At 42.0% G+C, this 20,150-nt stretch overlaps 1 protein-coding gene across 4 annotated transcripts in view; it reads left to right on the top strand.

The window, feature by feature from the left end:
• Positions 1–423: 423 nt before the first annotated feature.
• kirrel3a (kirre like nephrin family adhesion molecule 3a) overlaps positions 424–20,150 on the top strand; it is a 289,865-nt gene continuing 270,138 nt past the window's right edge. For 3 of the 4 annotated variants that reach the window (XM_055941857.1, XM_055941856.1, XM_055941858.1), the window contains exon 1: positions 425–986. In XM_055941857.1, coding sequence (XP_055797832.1) covers positions 938–986 — 49 coding nt within the window. In that variant the 5' untranslated portion in view covers positions 425–937. Of the gene's footprint in view, positions 987–20,150 lie in introns of all 4 variants that reach the window. The other variant, XM_055941855.1, reaches the window with a different exon arrangement.

A 20,150-nucleotide genomic window follows, 5' to 3' on the forward strand; every position in this document is an offset into this window, starting at 1 on the left:
GTATTCTGAGGGCATATACAATCAACAAAGAAGATGTTATTTTATGTTCTATCCTACAAAAATAAATTAGCCATTGTGAAGTCTTCGGAGCAGTCGAGATATGTTACGATTATTTTGTGCTTAAGATCCCTGACTGTATCTTTAATATATTGACTTGTCTTAACAATTATACTATTATTGTAAATGTTATTGCTTAACAAAGACCAAATCTCATAGAGTGATTTTTCGATGCCCTTTTTATATTATACAGTAGAGCCACTATACAATTGCCTCATGATATTGTTTCTTCCTAGCCTGCTCATCCCCAGAGTTTTTCTCTTCAGGAAAAGCAGCAATGGGGCTGAGCTAGACTGACTGGCAGGGAGGAAGGCTGGGAAGCAGGCAGAGAGAGGGAGGAGCAAAATATCTTAAGCACTCTCTCCATTTACTGTGTGTGTCTGCTCTACCCAGCGAGCAACAATGCAAGTGTGAGAGAGAGAGAGAGAGAGAGAGAGAGAATGACAGAGGGGAGAGAGCATGGGAGACGGAATGGTAGAGCAAGACACTGATGCACCGAGAGTGTAAAAGGCAAAAAAGATAGAGAGAGAGAGACAGAGGGAGAGTGAAACTGTGCATAAAGCTGGAATGAAGCTGTGCCACAGGCAGCAGAGAAGACCGAAGACTTGATCACTGGCAAACAGGAGACGATAGATTCAAAAAAAGAGGAGGAGAGAAGACGCACACACACTCTCACACTTTCACCCTGACTGAGAGAGCAGCAGCTGAATAAGGGAGCTACAGCACCAGCATCTCACACACAGACATTCACACAACTCCACACACTCTCTGAATCAAGTAAACCTCTGCTGCTAACTTTGTCTCGGTGTCAGCAGCATCTCACAGACAGACGGCAGGCACACAGGAGCAGACTTCCCCCCCCCCCCGTTACGTCTCTTCAATGATGATGATCCCTTTGGTGGTTCTGCTCTCTTGGATGGCTGGAGTTGGTAAGTGAAAAGTGCTATCTCTTTCTCTATCTGTATCTCTCTCTGTCATTCGCTCTATTTCCGTCTTTCTCTCTTTATTTGTCTCTATCTCCTTCCCTTTTGTGGCTCTGACTGATCTGTATAGAACTGTTTTCTCTCTTCTCTTCTCTCTCCATCTCTCACTCTTTCCCCCTCTGTTTCTACGTTCTGTGGCTCTGACTGATCCGTATAGATGGGGGAAGCTGTGTAATTGATATTATGTCTGCTTTACTGTCAGCAAGTTTGGCTGCAGTTTGATGTGCCTTTAATGTAGCTCCTTCACAGTAGCGCTGAGTGATACCTGAATTCTCTACTGTGGGACTGTGGTGTAATGTCAGAGAGCTATAAGCCGCTTCAATGATTGATAGTGACGTCAGTGGTTTTGTATCGATATTGATTATTTTCTGTCCTTTAAAACTGTGAAATGCCCCGACTTCATATATTGCTGCATCTCACGTCTTGCAAGAATGGATTTCTTCTTAGTTTGAATAAACAGGTGTGCTTGTGTTTGAGTTGAAATCATGCTTGAGGAGTTGAATTTGTGCTTGTCTGCCATTACATTGATCTAAACATGCTCGCGTATCAATGTGTCAGAGAAACACTTGCAGAAAGCAAAAAGACAAAGCCTTTTTTTCCTCCTTGAACACAGACTGGATGTTGGCTGTTGCACTCTGAGAGACACGGGAATATCTGTACTTTGAATATGAAGTAACATTAGTTATCTCAAAAACTCTTGATGTTTCATGGATAGTTGTGTGACAGTAAGACATATTTTTAACATTGTCATTTTTGTTGTTCCTCAAATATTTAGAAAATCAATTCTTGACTCTACAACCGTATACAATGCTGTCACACAGGTGCATGCAATACATTGTGTGTGTTCGTGAGAGTGTGTGTGTGACTGCGTTGGTGTGTGTGTGTGTGTTTTTTTTTTTTACATTCACATTATTTGTTTTACAATAATTCCCAAGCTGTGGCTTGTGACAGTAAATGAGTGTTAGAAACAGCAGATTTTAAAATATGTCCCTCCATTTCGATACACTCCCCCCCCTGAAATATCTTCCTCTTCTCTTTTCCTGTATACTCGCCAAGATTCGTCCTATTCCTCTGTTGCACTGTTGAACACCTATTCCACTTGCTCAGCCATATATCTCTCCTAGTCTAAATGGTAATTCCACAAATGTTATTGCTGGACCTAATGTTAAGGTTGGGAGTACAGAACCAGTCGTGTATGATTGAACAAATACCTTTTGCCTTGGACATACAGAGTGTGCGGCACACCACTAATTTGATCTGACACTGGTAATAAAGCTTTTAATACTGCTGTCAGCAGCACTCTTTCAGGGATTGTACATCAAACCTCAAGAGGGTGTCAGCTTTATTGCTTCGTTTTATGAGTATATGAGCGTGTGTGCCAGTGTCGGAAGCTATCAGAGGATTTTTTCCCCTTCTCCCCTCAGTAAATTGTAAGTTGGAGAAGTGGGGGGCATTTGCTATGGTTCCCAAATGGCTGCTTCATTCTCTAAGCTATGGTTTATTGCCCACTCGCTGTTGTGCAGACAGGGGGCTTTTGCAGCAGAACACAGCAATTTCCTCCTCCTCGCTCTCTGCACTCCGACTAAGTGTTATAGAGTACAGGTGCTATGAATCAACAGTTAATATTGTACTTTAATTGGGGAATGTGCTCAGTGAAACCTTTATTGAACACTTCAAAATGAAAGACATCGGATACCTCAGAAAAGACCTGCCTTATAGGTCAATATCTCTTCTCCTCTACAAGCATCTCTCCTCTGAACTGCAAGCTGTCAGAGCTTGGACAACTTTAAGCCCCTAATAACCAACATATATACTGTCAATTAGTCTGGCAGTCACTGCTGGAACCTGCATCCCCATGTTAAGGCTTCTAACCAGTAAGGCTGGTTATCACAGCCCACGTAAAGGGATCGGTAAACGCTCGCAGGTGAGCTCGAACCAACCCCCAATCTCTTTTCTCAGGCGTCTGGGGGATCAAGTGCTCTTCCTCTCCGTCGCTTCTCTCTTGTGATACACTGATTGAGCGGTGTAGTTTGCATCCGTTGTTGTCAACAGAATCAGAGTGGTTGTCGAAAAGAGAGGGGGGAGGTGGATGGGGGGAGGGTGAAGCCTGCTATCTGACACCACTTTTGGAGATGGCAGTCTTCCTCTGACCTTCTTATCGCTGCCATAGGCTGGCAGTCGCCAATACTTCGGCAGTTCGAGAGGGAGTTATTGTTCAGAGCGGAGCTGGCTTGTCTCTGCTTAGAGAGGGAGTTGTTGTTCAGAACGGAGCTGGAATGTCTCTGCTACGAGAGGGTGGGGTGGAGAGAGAAAAGGCAGAGTGAACACTGTACCTAAATGTTTTAGCCCAGGCTGTTACACTCAATATGTGAAGGGAAGTGTTGGAGCTGAGACAATTGCCCAGTCCAGAATGACCCCCACCCCTAATACCTAATCCCTAACCCCTACCCCCTTGGCACTTCATGTAGATCTGATATAAAACATGGATAGGTATTAGCAATATATATATTTCTGCTCTTCAATACGCTAGGTGGAGTGTTTCTTATGCCTATCCAATCTTTTCAGAACTTAATTTAGGAGCTAGGGTAAGTGTTTCTGTGCAGGGCCAATACAGATTTTTGTATTGTGTTATTGACTGTACATTTGTTTATCCCATGTGTAACTCTGTGTTGTTGTTTTTGTTGCACTGCTTTGCTTTATCTTGGCCAGGTCGCAGTTGTACATGAGAACTTGTTCTCAACTGGCCTACCTGGTTAAATAAAGGTGAAATAAAGTTTTTTAATCGCAACCAGAAGCTATGGATTACAGGCAACATCCGCACTGAGATAAAGGCTAGAGCTGTCATTTTCAAGGAGCGGGACACTAATCCGGACGCTTACAAGAAATCCCGCTACCCGCTCTGACAAACTATCAAACAAGAAAAGCTCAAAACAGGACTAAGATCAAATCCTACTACACCGGCTCTGACGCACGTCAGATGTGGCAGGGCTTGCGAATAACAAACGGAAACCCAGCCGAGAGCTACCCAGTGACGCGAGTCTACTTGATGAGCTAAATAACTTCCATGCTCACTTCAAGGCAAGCAACACTGAACCATGTGTGAGAGCACCAGCTGTTCGAGAGCACACTCCGTAGTCGATGCGAGTAAGACCTTTAAACAGATTAACATTCACAAGGCCTAAGGGCCAGCCGGTTTAAGTGGATGCGTACTCAGAGCAAGCGCTGACCAGCTTGCAAGTGTCTTCAGTGATATTTTCAACCTCTCCCTGACCCAGTCTGTAATACCTACATGTTTCAAGCAGACCACCATAGTCCCTGTACTCAAGGTAACCTGTCTAAATGACAACTGCCCCTTAGCACTCACATCTGTTGCCATGAAATACTTTGAAAGGCTGGTCATGGCTCACATCAACACCATCATCCCAGAAACCCTGGACACACTCCAACTCGCATACTCCCCAAACAGATCCACAGATGATGCGATCTCTATTGCACTCCGCACTGCCCTTTCCTACCTGGACAAAAGGAACACCTACAAAAGGAACACCTACATCAGTCCCTGGGACTGAACACCTACCTCTGCAACCTCCTTCTGCAACTGGATCCGGGCCGCCCCCAGGTGGTGAGGGTAGGATGTTGGAGCTAGGAACATAAGAATTTCACTACACCTACAATAACATTTTATTTGATATAGATTTTAGACAACATCTGCCACGCTGACCCTCAACACCGGGTACCCCATGTATATAGTCAAGCTATCATTGCTCATTGTGTATTTTTTCCTTATGTTACTATTTTTCTTCTATATATATATATATATATTTGATGCACATCTATTCAAGGATGTTCATTAGGCTCCAATCAATTTCACCTGTGAAAGGCATAAGATGGGCTATTTGGTGAGCCGTTGATCAGTTAGATTTCAACTTTTATTCACCCACTCAAAAAGAGAGCCAGAAGTTTGTTGAATACCCAATGTGTTATCACTATGCTTTCAACCATCTTTTTCCTATTTCCTATTGAAAAATGATGTCTGATTTTTGGTTTAGTCATGTAAATGTGTTGTCAGTACGCTTTCAACCTTTTAAAAGCAGTTCAAATGGGAATACAATGTCAGATATTTTGTATCTATGCAAAAACTTAATGTGTTCTCACTGTGCTTGACCTGGATCGCAGTTGAGATTACATTGAAAGTACTGTACATACTTGCAAGTGATCAATGCTGTTCAAGATTCTGCACAGAGTATTATTGCAATTGCGAAGATCTCCAGAGACCTGCGACCTTTGCATTGAACATGCACGCTTTATATTTCTACAAGATGACATTTATAGTTACATTAACCTCAATATGTGGCCATGGATGTGTTACTCATTTTAAGGTTGAATAAATACTGTTACATTGGTTTGTAAGATATCCTTAACTTTAGGCTATTTACTGTATTATAAAAGTAATATTGAATTGTGTTTGGTTGACAACGCAACCAAATATCAACATTTAAAGGTCATGAGCTCAGACTCTTGACTGTCCATGTACTCATGATTATTAATGATGTGGTTGTTTTTAATTTGCTTGTTTTTGTTGTTGTTGCTGTACAGAGCTTTGAGATGTCTTCATGCTATAAAAGTTGAAAAAAGTGTCCAATAATCGTTATTATTATAACGATTATTGGAGGACCAAAAAAAGCCGATACTGATTAATTGGACGATTTTTATATATATATGTACATATATATATATTTAATAATGACAATTACAACAATACTGAATGAACACTTATTTGAACTTAATATAATACATAAATAAATATTGAAACATGTTCAATTTGGTTTAAATAATGCAAAAACAGTGTTGGAGAAGAAAGTAAAAGTGCAATACATGCCATGTAAGAAAGCTAACGTTTAAGTTCCTTGCTCAGAACATGAGAACATATGAAAGCTGGTGGTTCCTTTTAACATGAGTCTTCAATATTCCCAGTTAAAAAGGTTGTAGGTTGTAGTTATTATAGGAATTATAGGACTATTTCTCTCTATACCATTTGTATTTCATATGCCTTTGACTATTGGATGTTCTTATAGGCACTAGGTATTGGTATTGCCAGCCTAATCTCGGGAGTTGATAGGCTTGAAGTCATAAACAGCGCTGTGCTTCAAGCATTGCGAAGAGCTGCTGGCAAACGCAGGAAAGTGCTGTTTGAATGAATGCTTACGAGCCGGCTGCTGCCTACCATCGCTCAGTCAGACTGCTCTGTAAAATATTAAATGATAGACTTAATTATAATATAATAAACACACAGAAATACGAGCCTTAGGTCATTAATATGGTCAAATTCGGAAACTATAATTTCGAAAACAAAACGTTTATTCTTTCAGTGAAATACGGAACCGTTATGTATTTTATCGAACGGGTGGCAACACTAAGTCTACAAATTGCTGTTACATTGCACAACCTTCAATATTATTTCATAATTATGTAAAATTCTGGCAAATTAGTTCGCAACGAGCCAGGCGGCCCAAACTGTTGCATATACCCTGACTCTGCGTGCAATGAATGTAAGAGAAGTGACACAATTTCCCTAGTTAATATTTCCTGCTAACATGAATTTATTTTAACCAAATATGCAGGTTTAAAAAAATATACTTCTGTGAATTGATTTTAAGAAAGGCATTGATGTTTATGGTCAGGTACCTTCATTCAACGATTGTGCTTTTGTTAAATCATCACCCATTTGGCAATATAGGCTGTGATTCGATGATAAATTAACAGGCGCCGCATTGATTATATGCAACGCAGGACAAGCTAGTTAACCTAGTAATATCATCAACCATGTGTAGTTAACTAGTGATTATGTGAAGATTAATTGTTTTTTATAAGATAAGTTTAATGCTAGCTAGCAACTTACCTTGGCTCCTTGCTGCACTCGCGTAACAGGTGGTCAGCCTGCCACGCAGTTTCCTCCATTTGTGGACGCCATAATCGGCGTCCACAAATGCCGATTAGCGATTGTTATGAAAACTTGAAATCGGCCCCACTTAATCGGCCATGCCGATTCATTCGCTCGACCTCTAATTGATATGTTGGATTCATCTCCATCTCAACCAAAAATCTAAGTTAAAGATTAAGACTAAATCAAATCAAAATGTATTTAAAGTGCTTTTAATGTTTGAATTTATTTTGGCCTATTCTTTAAATACAATTAAATACTAAACCGCACTTACGTGTCATGAGTCATCAATCTAAGAAGCCTCTAAGGATACTACACTTATAAAGTATGGTTTCGTTTCATTTGCTCTGTTAAACCTACCCTTTGGAATGACTTCGATAGCAACAGTGAATCTATTTAGTTATTAAAAGATCTCTCAACAATCATTCTGACGATAGCACTTTGGTAATAGTCATTGACACATATGAAAGCTAAGCAGGGTTAAAATCCTGGATGGGAGTCCAAATGGATAGCTGCAGTTAGGTCAAATCTCCAATACGAGGCGCTGCTCAGCCTGTTTTTGATGGTGGATATAACATTGAAGATCTGACGTTGTTTCAAAGTTACAAATTCAACATATTTTGTTGTAATTGTTGTAATGTTGTAAATTGGTTACCATGAAAACATAATCCTGTGTTTGGAATGCACCATCAAAACAACACTTTATGTTGAGGTATTTTTTTCAAATCCAATGTTTTTTCGACATAGATTCCACGTCACAGTCAACATTGAAATAACATTCATTCAACCAGTTTGTGCCCAGTGGGCAATCAACATTCAAACAATCAACACTACTAACTGAGAAAGGTTTCAGTGAGATTAGTGGATGATTGAAAATTAACACAATAATAAAATACAAGGAAATAATTATATTTACAATAATATGCACAAATGTTCTACTCTTAATTATAAGACAGCTGGGGAATCAAATGTGTCAAACTTGGAGAACAAACAGATATAAGGTTCTATTTGAGATGTTCTCTCTTCAAACAGTGAAGAGGGCAATAAGAGGGCTGTGTCCCTTGGCGGTGGTATTGGTCTCCTGTACAGTCATACTAACAGCTGTTGTATCCTGTGCACTGCATAGTGACAGACTGGTGACAGCAGTGGGCAAAGGACCCCAATTTGACCTAGATAGTCTGTGTGTATTGATATGGTTCCTTAAAAATATATATTTTTTATGTAGTTCTGTTCATGTCTATTAATGTTCTATATTATGTCATGTTTTGTGTCAACCCCAGGAAGAGTAGCTGCTGCTTTTGCAACAGCTAATGGGGATCCTAATAAAATACCAAAATACCAAATCCAGGGTCGTGTTCAGTGGGAAAAACTAAAGGGATCAGATATTGTCTAGTCGCGCTGTCAATGGGATGCTGGTGAGAAAAGTCCTCTAGTCTCTCCCTGTGTTCAGTAGGGAGATTTTTTTTAAAAACATGAACACATACTATCTTAACTTTTCCAGTAATAAACATACATTTTGGTTCTCTGTTTGCTACGGTGTGCCCTACTGAACATGACCCAGGCCATGAGTTTGTGAAGGAGCATATACTGCTCAATCGAATATTATATAAGAGCTATTTACATTAGGCATACATGCAATGTCAGAGAGAGAGAGAGAGAGACAGATTAAACATAATGAGTTATATAGAGTTATACAGTATGTTATCTTATGGAAGGCTAATGTTAGCCCCTCAAACATGCAATAGCGTCAGAAGTACATTTACCTGCAATAACGCGTACATTTACCTGCAATAATTCCTTTTCACAGGACGTCTCGCATATATTTGAAGCCTATTAATAGAACACAAGTGACTGTTGGTATTAGAGGTTAAGTGTGTTGATTATACAGCCATTCTACACTCCTCCACCTCTCCTTACACATCTTCATATAAATCCTTCTATCTTGGAGCTCCTTACAGTGGCACTTGTTCCCTTTACGGTAGGGGCAGTGCTGAGCAGCACCTCTCTCTCAACCCCACTCCACCCCCGCTAACTTCTCCATACTCAACTCTCCTGTGATTCCGCCACTCGACGATTACCACTGCTGACAGTCACACAGAGATCACAGTCCCCCTGTACTCCGAACAGAAGGGGTGGTGATGCCCTCGAACGCAACTCTGAAAGAGCAATTAAGTAGCAATGTCTGGCTCATGCTGCCTCCAGGAACTTTTCTCACTATAATACAAACTAGCAGAAAATGTACTATTTTACATGGCACACTGTCAAGTGGAAAGTAATCACGATACCTTTTTCTTATGATGAGTCAGAGGCACTTAAACGGTTTGAGTAAGGAAGCCACGTGGGAAGATGTTCACCTGTAGGGTTACGCAGTTGACCATCAGAGAGCTAGAGCCAATCTAAAATCATTATCCTAGATAGACTGGTGGTTTAGGAGATGACTTCAAGAGTCACAATCTGGAACCGGTGAGCGCACTATGACCCAACACCCTCTCTTCTAGCTACAGCCTGTGGCTTTGGATGAGTTCCCTAGGGGAATGAACACAGTTTCACCTCATCCTAACAACACAGGGAAGTCCTATTGACTTTTCCAATGCCTCGTGATTGCGCTTGTTTATGCTTCATTCATCTTCAAGGACAGCCCCTGATATGTTGAGGTGACCTCGGCTTGATCTGGTCAAAGACCCACTCACCACTATACGGTCTGGCAGTGTCTACATTAACCTAGGCAGACTGCAGTGATTGTAGTGGCCTCACTATACTTGAGCAAACGTATGAAAGAAAATACACTGCTTCTAGATGTTTTGGCAACAACAAGATATGGTGCCACAGCCCCTTATTGCCTTCAGAATTCACAACACGGCAGTTAATGACATACGTGGCACTTCAAGAATGTGCCGTGTGGAATATGTATTATTGGAAGCATTGTCATGCTATTCAAAGCTGCCTGTCAGTATGCTCTGTAGTTATTTTTTGTTGTTGTCCTTGATGTACATCTTATAGATGCAACCTGCCTACACATAGTTTGAAGTACAATACCAACATAGCTACTGTAGTAAGTTAAAGCTGTGTGCAGGAAAACTTTGGTATAGCATTAGTGGAATAGGCATTGTGGTGCTCGTGAAATTCCATTAATTTTCGGCTTCAGACCAATGCCTATTGTCACTTAAAGCATACTTTTTTGTTTTTAAGGCAATATGTGCTTACAGAACATTGGGCAGCACCATCACATTACTGTCAATCCATGACACCAATGCGTAGAGCGATACACAGCCAGATAGAAACACTTGGTGAATAGCCTGTACCTTGGACAGTACCCGTTCAGCACCTTGGACAGTACCTTTTCAGCACCTTGGACAACACCTGTACCTTGGACCCGATCAGGACATTGTACAACAACTGTACGTTGGACATTAACCATTCAGCACCATGGACAACACATATACCTTGGATAGTACCCTGACATTACTCTCAATCTGTGACACCAATGCATAGATAGAGACAGCCAAATAAAATGAGACCACCTCTCTCTCTCTCTCTCTCAAAAATAAGTAAACAGCAAATGAAAATAGGATAATGGAAGTGCAGTGAGTTCCACACTGCTCCCAATAGCGCACTGCTCCGAATGCATTTTTTCTCTGATAACTGACGGATTAATGGACTCCAACCTGATGCCTAATGCACAGGAAACAATCACCAGAGACCCCACTCCCTCTCCCCCTTTTGAGCCGCCCGACACAGATTGCTTCCGAAATGGCACAGAATGGCCTCGCCATAACTCACTCATCAACTCCAGGTCCCCAGAGAGAGAAAATAACCCGGAATTGCCACTAATCACTCCAATGATCAATAGGGATCGATACCTAGACTGGGTTGGTCAATTCATGGATATCCATTTGACAAAAACGATGGTTAGGGCAGAAGGGGAAACGGAGCGAAAAGGAAGATTATGCTTACAATTTGGCTCATTTTTCTAGTTTATCATCTCTCAAAATGATTTGAGCTCTCATTACAGTTGCACATTTACCACTGTTTGTTGATCTCTAGCGGTGCAAGCTCGCAACTTTTAAAGGAGGAACCACTATACCTCAGAGTACATCTGTGCATTACATGTGATTGCACGCCATGCAGGTACACAGCGAGTTTGTTTTTGTGCCTTGATTTTGTCTCCCGCAATCATTTCAACACACAGTCTTCCGCTGCCGAAGCAATTTGCGGAAACATCAACATCATTTTTCCTATACTATTTCCGCTATTAATCAAGCGCCTGTCACCACAGATCTACTGCGGCATTGCACACTGTTGTTGCATTGCCTTTTCCTGGCAGTATTTGAAAAATGCTGGAGTTAACAAGCCAGTGAATGTATTGACAGAGCTGATAAATCCTGCACGGATCCACAGAATGGAAGATGTGTTTTGTGTTGCAGGTCAGGAGGCACTTTGAAGAATTGAGCTGTTGACCTGATAAGGAAAGCAGGGTCGTTCCATGTCATTTTAGCAAGCCATGACACCCACCATCTCAGATTATTCTGAAATCGTGTCCGTAGCAATAAGCATTCCGGAAACATTATTTTGTTGGAATATATTTAGATTTCTGAACAATTAAGCTTATTGATTGCACCCAAATTAGCAATATTAAATTAAAGGATTGATATAATAATTCAATAATTATAGTACCAAACATCCGGTTTGGAGCAAACTTTTTTCTAATTAAGAGTAAGACATGAGGAATTCAAGGAAGTGGTCAAAAGCAACCCACGCTTCGGTTTTGTTAATCTGGTCACTGTTTCAAATGCTAACTTTAAAAAAAGTTTGCATTTGAAACAGTGGCCAGGTAAACCAAACCAAAGCATGGGTTGCTGTCTTACCTGGTCCATAGACTGCTTAAGGAGGGTGGGGGGAATTTTTTTAAATCACTTAATAGAAGAAATAGCACCATTTAGTGGTCAGAAGCTGGTAATATCAGGATATAGGATGGAACATATGTCACGAATACCACCGAAGGTGGCTCCCCTTCCTGTTCGGGTGGCGCTCGGCGGTCGTCGTCGCCGGTCTACTAGCTGCCACCGATCCCTTTTTCCTTTTCGTTTGTTTTTGTCTAATTGTTTTCACCTGTTCCTTGTTGGGGTTTTGGGATGGGTGTTATTTAAGTACGTTTAGCCCGCTGGTGTTTGTGCAGGCATGTTGATATTTTACGTAAGTGGTGTTTGTGTTCTTTTGGGTTTTCGCTGTCCGGTATTTTTGTAACTATGGTTTTGGGTTTGCTGCGCGTGGGTTTTGGGGTTCACCCATGTTTGTAACTGGTTACTGTGCGAAAGGACATTCAAGCGTTTTTCCCGTTTACCTTCTGCTCTCTGCGTCTGACTCCACACCCATCACTCTCCAAACGTTACAACATCAACCCAACAACTTCAATGACAAATTTCTCTCAACAGGGGAAAAAAAAACTCACTGAGAATACATTGCATAGGATGAAGAAACAATACTCCGACCTGCAGCTCCATACTACTTGTCAGACACATAGGATGAAGAAAAAATACTCTGACCTGCAACTTCATACTACTTGTCAGACACATAGGATGAAGAAACAATACTCCGACCTGCAGATCCATACTACTTGTCAGACACATAGGATGAAGAAACAATACTCCAACCTGCAGCTCCATACTACTTGTCAGACATATAGAACTGATACTATATACTCATTGTTGGGGTGGGATTGGCGTGGGGTGTTGGGGGTCCGTGGATGTTCCTCATGTCTTACTAATTGCTTGAATGTTTTTGGTGTCTATATCAGATGTTGGGTACAAAAATGATCGAATATTATATAAATAATCCTATAAATAAAAAATTGCCAATTTGGGTGCAATCAATTAGCTTCATTTGTCAGAGATCAAATTATTTTTCAACAAAATGACGTTGCAGGATTGCTAATCTTATCCATTTCTAACAACATAAATTATTTCTAAACAATCTGAGATAGGGGGTGTCGAAATCCTCTTTCTTGTGCTTTTTGAACTTGAACGACCCGGTGTCTGCTGGGATTTTCTGGCACAGCCCCTACTTCACCTGGACAGACTTGACTCTAAGTCTTTATGTGTCTCTTTCTCTACTCTCTCTCGCTCTCTCTCATATTCTCTACTTTCTCTACTCTCTCTCTCTCTCTCTCTACTCTCTCTCTCTCTTTCCCTGTATTTATCCTCCTCACACACACTCTTGTGCATGTGGGGAGACCATCTGATTGTGTGACACACACTAGCTGATGTTGAGATGTGTGCGTGTGCAAGTGTGTTTGTCTGTGTGTGTGTGTGTGTGGGGGGGGGGGAGAAATCAGGCGCCGCAACACCAATTACAACCATGCGCCTCGTTTTTGCAATATAAATGTAAATCAGCCTTTTAACTCATACACAGGGACTCTGAGAAGTGGAGGGATGGGGATTGGGGGACCGAGTGAAGCGCCTCACCTTCATATAATGATGTGTGTTTCCCTGCCATTACCATGCATCCCTCACAAAGGCACGCTGCCATGAACATAGTATCTATAGCAATGCTAGGTTAGCTAGCATCCTTTTGTACACTTGTTTTCTGCTTTGTTGTTGCGTCGTCAATGGCTAGCTAGCTAGCTAACTGGATAGAGGAGTGACCAGTCTTCTTTTCCTGAAGAGTCTCAGTGGAGGGGCTTTTCTTATCATTAGAGCTTGGTGTTTGTCTGTGATCTAACGCCTGTGAGGCACCAGAGACCCATCTGAGCCACGCTTGATTAATCTGGCCTCGTTATTTCGCATGGTAAACTGGGGGCTTGGGGAGGGGTGGGGTGGTGGTGTGGGGTTTTGAGGCCATGTTTTTGAAGGGGTGCACAAGCAATCACCATGGGAGCTTATAATAATTGTTCTTGGTGTGCTTTCTTTGAACTCCGCTCACTTGAAACTCTGCTGAAGCTGGAAGAATGTGTTCAGCTTAAGGTCTTTCTAATAGAGGGCCTCTAATAACGGCCCTTTCAAAGGAGAAGTTTGTTCCTGAACTATTTTTTACTTCAGAAACACTGTGGCAGCTCTCAGTCAAGTTTCAAGATTGATTGGTGCCAACAGTGACTTGTATAGATAGTATAAGTTAGTAATTTAACTGCATAGGTTATGAGTATACTGCTCATAAAATGTATAGTTTGATACCAGGTTGACTTGGCTTATGGTTGAGCTTTGTCAAGTTGAGCTTTCATAATCTTGAAAAAGTCAATGGGCTAAATGCACGCCTTCCCAAATCTATTGGATACAAAATGGAAAGTTGATTTATGGTTCATGGATAAAGCTCGCACTCCTAATGAGCTGGGTAAATTAGCATTGAGCGAGGGAGGTAATTTTGGCACGCATGCTTGGCGAATCCGCCACAGTTGTGGCTTTAATTCACAGATGACATCCGTCAAAAATCCCCCAGCTGTACTGGACTCATCCGTTAGACACTCCTGCTTGGCTTCTGCCCAGAGCTAAACGCTGCACTATCAGCTCACCGACACTTGTCTGCCATGCAAAGCATTGGGAACAACTCACAGTAAGCTCTCGCTCGTAACCCAAGGACCTCTGTTTTGAAAATGAATGGTCGAGAGTCCTTCCATCAATGTTGGTGAAGTGAAGATGGAGCAGAAGGCAGAGGGGCCTTTGGAGTGGAATGTAGTTTATTGTAGCCTTATCTAAAGTGATAATGGCACCACACAGAGTCTGGTAATAAGTGATGAGTGGGAGGTAACCTTATAAAAGGCCTAATGTCAGATCAGATAGCTGCTAGAGTGGGCCAAGGAGTGTACACTCAATATTTCTCCCAGGCTGCCCAGGGAGAAAACATTGGAGCGGAGTGTAGCGTCTGGGTGGATGAGCAGGGGGCTTTTAAGGGGGTGGGGTTGTCTGTCTGTTTTTTCAAATGATGCTGTCTGTCTGCCTGTCAGTAAAGGAGAGATGCTTGGTTGAGGATGGTTCAGAGGGACAGTTGAGGTGGCTCAACCGAAAATGAACAGGGATCTCCGAGTGAGCCGATGGCAGCTAGGGCCAGACCGCTCTCCTCTTTATTTTCCCATTTCAGACGCAAAGCACTTTGTCAGTCTGAAGAGTTGGGGAGCAGTCAAGTGTTCAGGCTGTAAAGTGTGGGCAGCAGACGAATGATACCTTTTCACAGAGATTAAGATGATACTCAGGCATCCAGAAAAGCCTATGGCTCTGTTTTGTACTTTCATTGCTATGAGGCCCACTACTCTCTCCCTCTCTCTCTCTCTCTGAAAAACGCAATACATCCTAATTTAATACTGATTCAATTCCCTCTCCCTGTATATTTATTTCAATTCAAATTCCAGGCCAGTCTTTGAATTCAGATAACTAATTGATAACTCAATTAATGTCAATTCCAATGTTAGGTAAGTTCCAGTAATTAAATTCCCAATTCAATATTATACCCAACAATTTCCAAAATTCAAATTCAGGCTGATTATGTCAGCCTAGATATCCAAGAAATATAAACATTGAAGTTGAAATGATTTAAAACAAATTATGCAGCAAATGTTTTATACTAAGTGCATAAATTCCATTAACTGTGAAATGTGCAAATATGTCATTCCAATTCAATTCTAAAGATTAAATGTTTTCAAACAGTCTAGTTGCAATCCAATTCCAATTCTATAACTTGAAGATTGACCTCAACCTTCTCTAAACAGGACTTCTCAAACCTCTCTCTTCTCACAACACAGTCCATGTGGGAAGGAAGCAAAACCCTTATAAAAGTTGAATACGTTATGAGAAACTCTGTATCCCTGGTCGACAGTTTCCATATTCTCTGAAATGTACATTAGTACTTTCTCTTTTTCTCTTTTAGTCCTTTTCTCCGGACTCCCGGTGCGACTCGGCTGATGAATTGTCACCTCAGTGGAAGTTCAACAGTGTTCCCACTACATTTTAACATCTGCATACATATTCAAGAGGACTTCACCGTATCAATATCCTGCAAGTTTTCCACTTCCCAAGAGCTGTCCTAGACTAGATCTCATTTGCTCCCCTCAGCAATATCGTAGCAGGTTATATCATTTACAGGATATTAAAAAACGCTGCAAGTGAATATCCCTTTTGGAGCTTTTGGGGTATTAACTGAGACATGTGGCAGATATACTGTATGTCCTCTATTGTGTCGTTTGTAGGCATACTGCTACATGTGTAATTTACATCGCTATATCTTTTTTTCTCTCCCACTCAATCTCTGCTACTGGTCAATGCATTACGCTTTGAGGCAACTTTGAACATGCTACAGTACTTTCCCTCCCATGGACTGGCATCCACCCCTGCTGTGTGTGAATTATGTGTCTCCTGCGTGAGGTCTCGTCTTAGATTCATTCAACGGTCGTGGACCAGCAAGCCGGGGACGACCCTGGCCATCTCTGCCAGGTTTGGACCTCTTTCTGGGCCCACTGGGATCCTCCACCACCTGGTACTAATGATCCCAGCCCAAAGCAGCAGGACTGGTTAGTCAGGGAGGGAGGGCACAGCGGAAAGTGTATGAAGTGGGGAGGAGGGGTTCTGGCTGGCTGAGAAGTACAGTGCTGGTGACGAAATGGAAGTGGCTGACTGCTGTGCACAACAAGGCCTAATGGAAATCACAAGAAAATTAACAAAACCAGGGAAGGAACTGGATGGAGTGTGAGAGAGAGAGAGAGAGAGAGTGAGTGTGAATGTGTGAGTGTGAGAGTGAGAGTGAAGGAAGCAGCAGTCAAGATTAAGATCACTTTATTGGTCAATTGCAACCGAAATTTGACTTCCGCTTTTAACCCATCCCCTTCAAAAGACACATATACATACAGGGTTTTGGAGAGGTGTGGGGGGCTGCCACACTGAGCATGCGTGGGGATGTTGCTGTGGGGGGTTAAGTGCCTTGCTCAATTGCACAACAGCAGGCTATGGCATCTAGGATTTGATACCACCAACCCTACGGTTGCCAACTCACTTCGACAGATTTTTCCCATTGGACCCAGAATTCAAACTGGCAACCCTCCGGTTGCTGGCTCACCTCTCTAACCGCTAAGCTACTTGCCACCCCGGGTTGCCAGTGAGAGTTGAATTTTGGTTGAGTAAGGCCTCTGGCAAAGTGTTCCTTTGTGCCCAGTGAAGTTTTCTTCTTATTAGCCTGTCGAATGGAACAGGGTGGAGTTAATACAAGACCCCTTAGAATTCCTCTGTCGTCTTAATTGTGGGAGTGTCCAGAGGCTTGTACCGCGTTGGAAGTCATAGCAAAACCTGCAGTCAAGGTCTTTTACTGGAGGTTTTTCCCGTTCAACCTGGGATTCAAGCTGGCAACCCTTCGAGTTCTGACTGAAAGATTTCTTTAGCTTTTTGCCTTTTTTCTGCCTGTCGTCAACAACAAGGTGGCCTACGTGACTTTCAAGTAGCAATATGAGAAGCAAGAGGTGGGCTTTGATATGTTTCTCAGTGCCTCTCCCATTATGGAGGACACGGTGGAGAAGAGAGACATACAGGTTTGTTTGAGTGTGGTAGTGGGACTTCGGGGAAACCAACAATAAAAATGCTGCACTGCAAAGGTGCCACATCGAGTTTGTCATTTGGAGCACCGACTCGGAGAGAAGGGTTACTGAAGGAGCACCGACTTGGAGAGAAGGGTTACTGAAGGAGCACCGACTTGGAGAGAAGGGTTACTGGAGGAGCACAGACGGGGGCTGGAAGTCTCTCGGGGCAAGGGAAGTCTGTCACTCTGATGAACTCATATGCAAGCAAGGCAACCTGGGAAATGGAACCACTGAATATGTCTTCTTTGAAAATCTGTTTGAGTGAGTGGGACATGAAGAAAACCTAAAGAGATGAAATGGTCGTAAACCCCTCAGATGGGCAACGAGCTTGGTGCCACCATTTTCTCTCTATTTGTTTATCTTTTTTTCTCATCTCACACTCCCCCCTTCCCCCTCTTCTTCTCTCTCGCTTCCCCCCTGGGAGCACAGAGCTTGTCAGGCCATGTAAAGCTAAACAATCCTTGACATGACAGAGCCGTTTTGACTTGTGGGGTCTTTGAAAATCAATGACAGACAATAGGTCCCAGTGTCACATGTCACTCAGGTCTCCCGGTGCCTCAGACAGTTAATGGTTGGAAAATCTTTAGCACAAGTGGTTCAAGTGGAATCAAAATGGAGGCCAAATGAGGAGTAAGCAGCAGCACCAGCGCGATATGCCAGTTCGCCCACCTCGGCTTCCTCTATTATCATCGGCCCCTTATGGCATATAGTAACATATTCGCTGGGTGGTGTTTTTTGCAGATTGAACTGCGGTAAGGGGGAGGACTTCATTGACATCTTGCTGTCAGTACAAGTGCACTCTCCCCTTTGCTTAACCTGTCTGCCCCAGCAGCCTCCAGCCCTCCACCTCACTCTCCCCACCGGGCCTGGAGGATGGCTCTATCATCAAATTTCATTGGTTGAGCCGCACCTCGTGGGTGTGTGTGTGTGTAGGTACTGTATGTGTGAGCGTGTCTGTGTTAGCGTGTATGTGAGTGTGTGTGCATTTATATGTCAGTTTGTATGAGTGTTTGTGTATGTGAGTGTGTGCATTTGTGTGTGCTAGTTTGTATGAGCGAGTGTGTGTGCTTTTGTTTTCCGAGTGCTGAAACGCACGAGAGCCCTCGCCCACACTTCCTTTCCAGCAGAGAGACACTCCACATAGAATCTGGCTTCCAGATTACATCAGCACGGCCCCTACTCGCGGCGTCTCAGTACAGCAGCGGGACAAAAAGGCTTGACACAAGCCAGTAAAAAGGCCACTAAATTAAATGTAATGGACAGTCCAATCCAGAACCACTTAGTTACATTATTCATACTTGGGGTCAATTTGATCAAATCTTCCATAAGCAAGACTTATTTAGTGTGTTTGTGTTCACAACTATTGCCTGCATACACACAATTCATATTCTAAAAACTAGACACATCCACCTGTGAAAGGAGTCTTCCCAATGGTTTTTACATGACCAAAATCCATTATGACAAGGGGGGAAAAATAAAACTGCATTGTGAGCTCGATAAAACTGAGCCCATACACTTATTTAGAGTGTATGGCGTCCATATAAGGATTGTTTTAGCTGTCATTATATGGACACTGTACAGGTGGAAAGTTCTACATTTTGAGAGCTTGGGACTATCTTTTATCTGAATTTTAGCCATCTTAGCCATCTTCTGTTCAATGTTCTCTACCTATATAATATTCTAAATACCCCAATTCATGTTGATAAGTTCAAAAGAATACTAGATAAAAATTGCTGACACCATTCAAACCAATGAGGTTTCAGAACTTTAAAAGAGAATGAGCTCAGAATCATAATTTTGCAGATAGAACCTTATAGTGCCAAACTCTCAACTTTTTCTGATGCATATGATGTCAGTTAACCTCTCTTGTGTACGTGAGACGTTAGCGTCCCACCTCTTCAACAGCCAGTGAAACTGCTGGGCGCCAAATTCAAATACAGAAATACTCATTATAAAAATTCAGAAAACATAACATATTTTACATAGGTTTATCGATGAACTTCTTGTGAATCCAACCACAGTGTCAGATTTAAAAAATGCTTTACGGCGAAAGCATACCTTACGATTATTTGAGAACATAGCCCACTAGACAAATGTTTACAAACAGTAACCACCAAGTAGAACAGTTACACAAGTCAGAAATAGAGATAAAATTAATCCAGTACCTTTGATGATCTTCATATGGTTGCACTAAACAGACATTAATTTACTCAATAAATGTTCCTTTGTTCGATAAAGTCTCTTTATATCCAAAAACCTTTGTTTTGTTCGCTCGTTTTCTTCAGTAATCCACAGGCTCAAACGCAGTCAAAACAGGAAGACAAAATAATCCAAATTGTATTCGTAAAGTTCATAGAAACATGTCAAACGATGTTTATATTCAATCCTCAGGTTGTTTTTAGCCTAAATAATCGATCATATTTCAACCGGTCAATAACGTTGTCAATTTAAAAGGTAAACAAGAAATGCAATCTCTCGGTCTCGCGTATGAAAAAGCTCTGTGACACTTTAGGGTCCACTCATTCAGACTGCTCTTACTTCTTCATTTTTCAGAATACAAGCCTGAAACAATTTCTAAAGACTGTTGACATCTAGTGGAAGGCATAGAAACTGCAATTTGATT

Source organism: Salvelinus fontinalis, chromosome 13 (genome assembly GCF_029448725.1).
Source record: "Salvelinus fontinalis isolate EN_2023a chromosome 13, ASM2944872v1, whole genome shotgun sequence".
In the NCBI taxonomy this organism is placed as follows: domain Eukaryota; kingdom Metazoa; phylum Chordata; class Actinopteri; order Salmoniformes; family Salmonidae; genus Salvelinus; species Salvelinus fontinalis.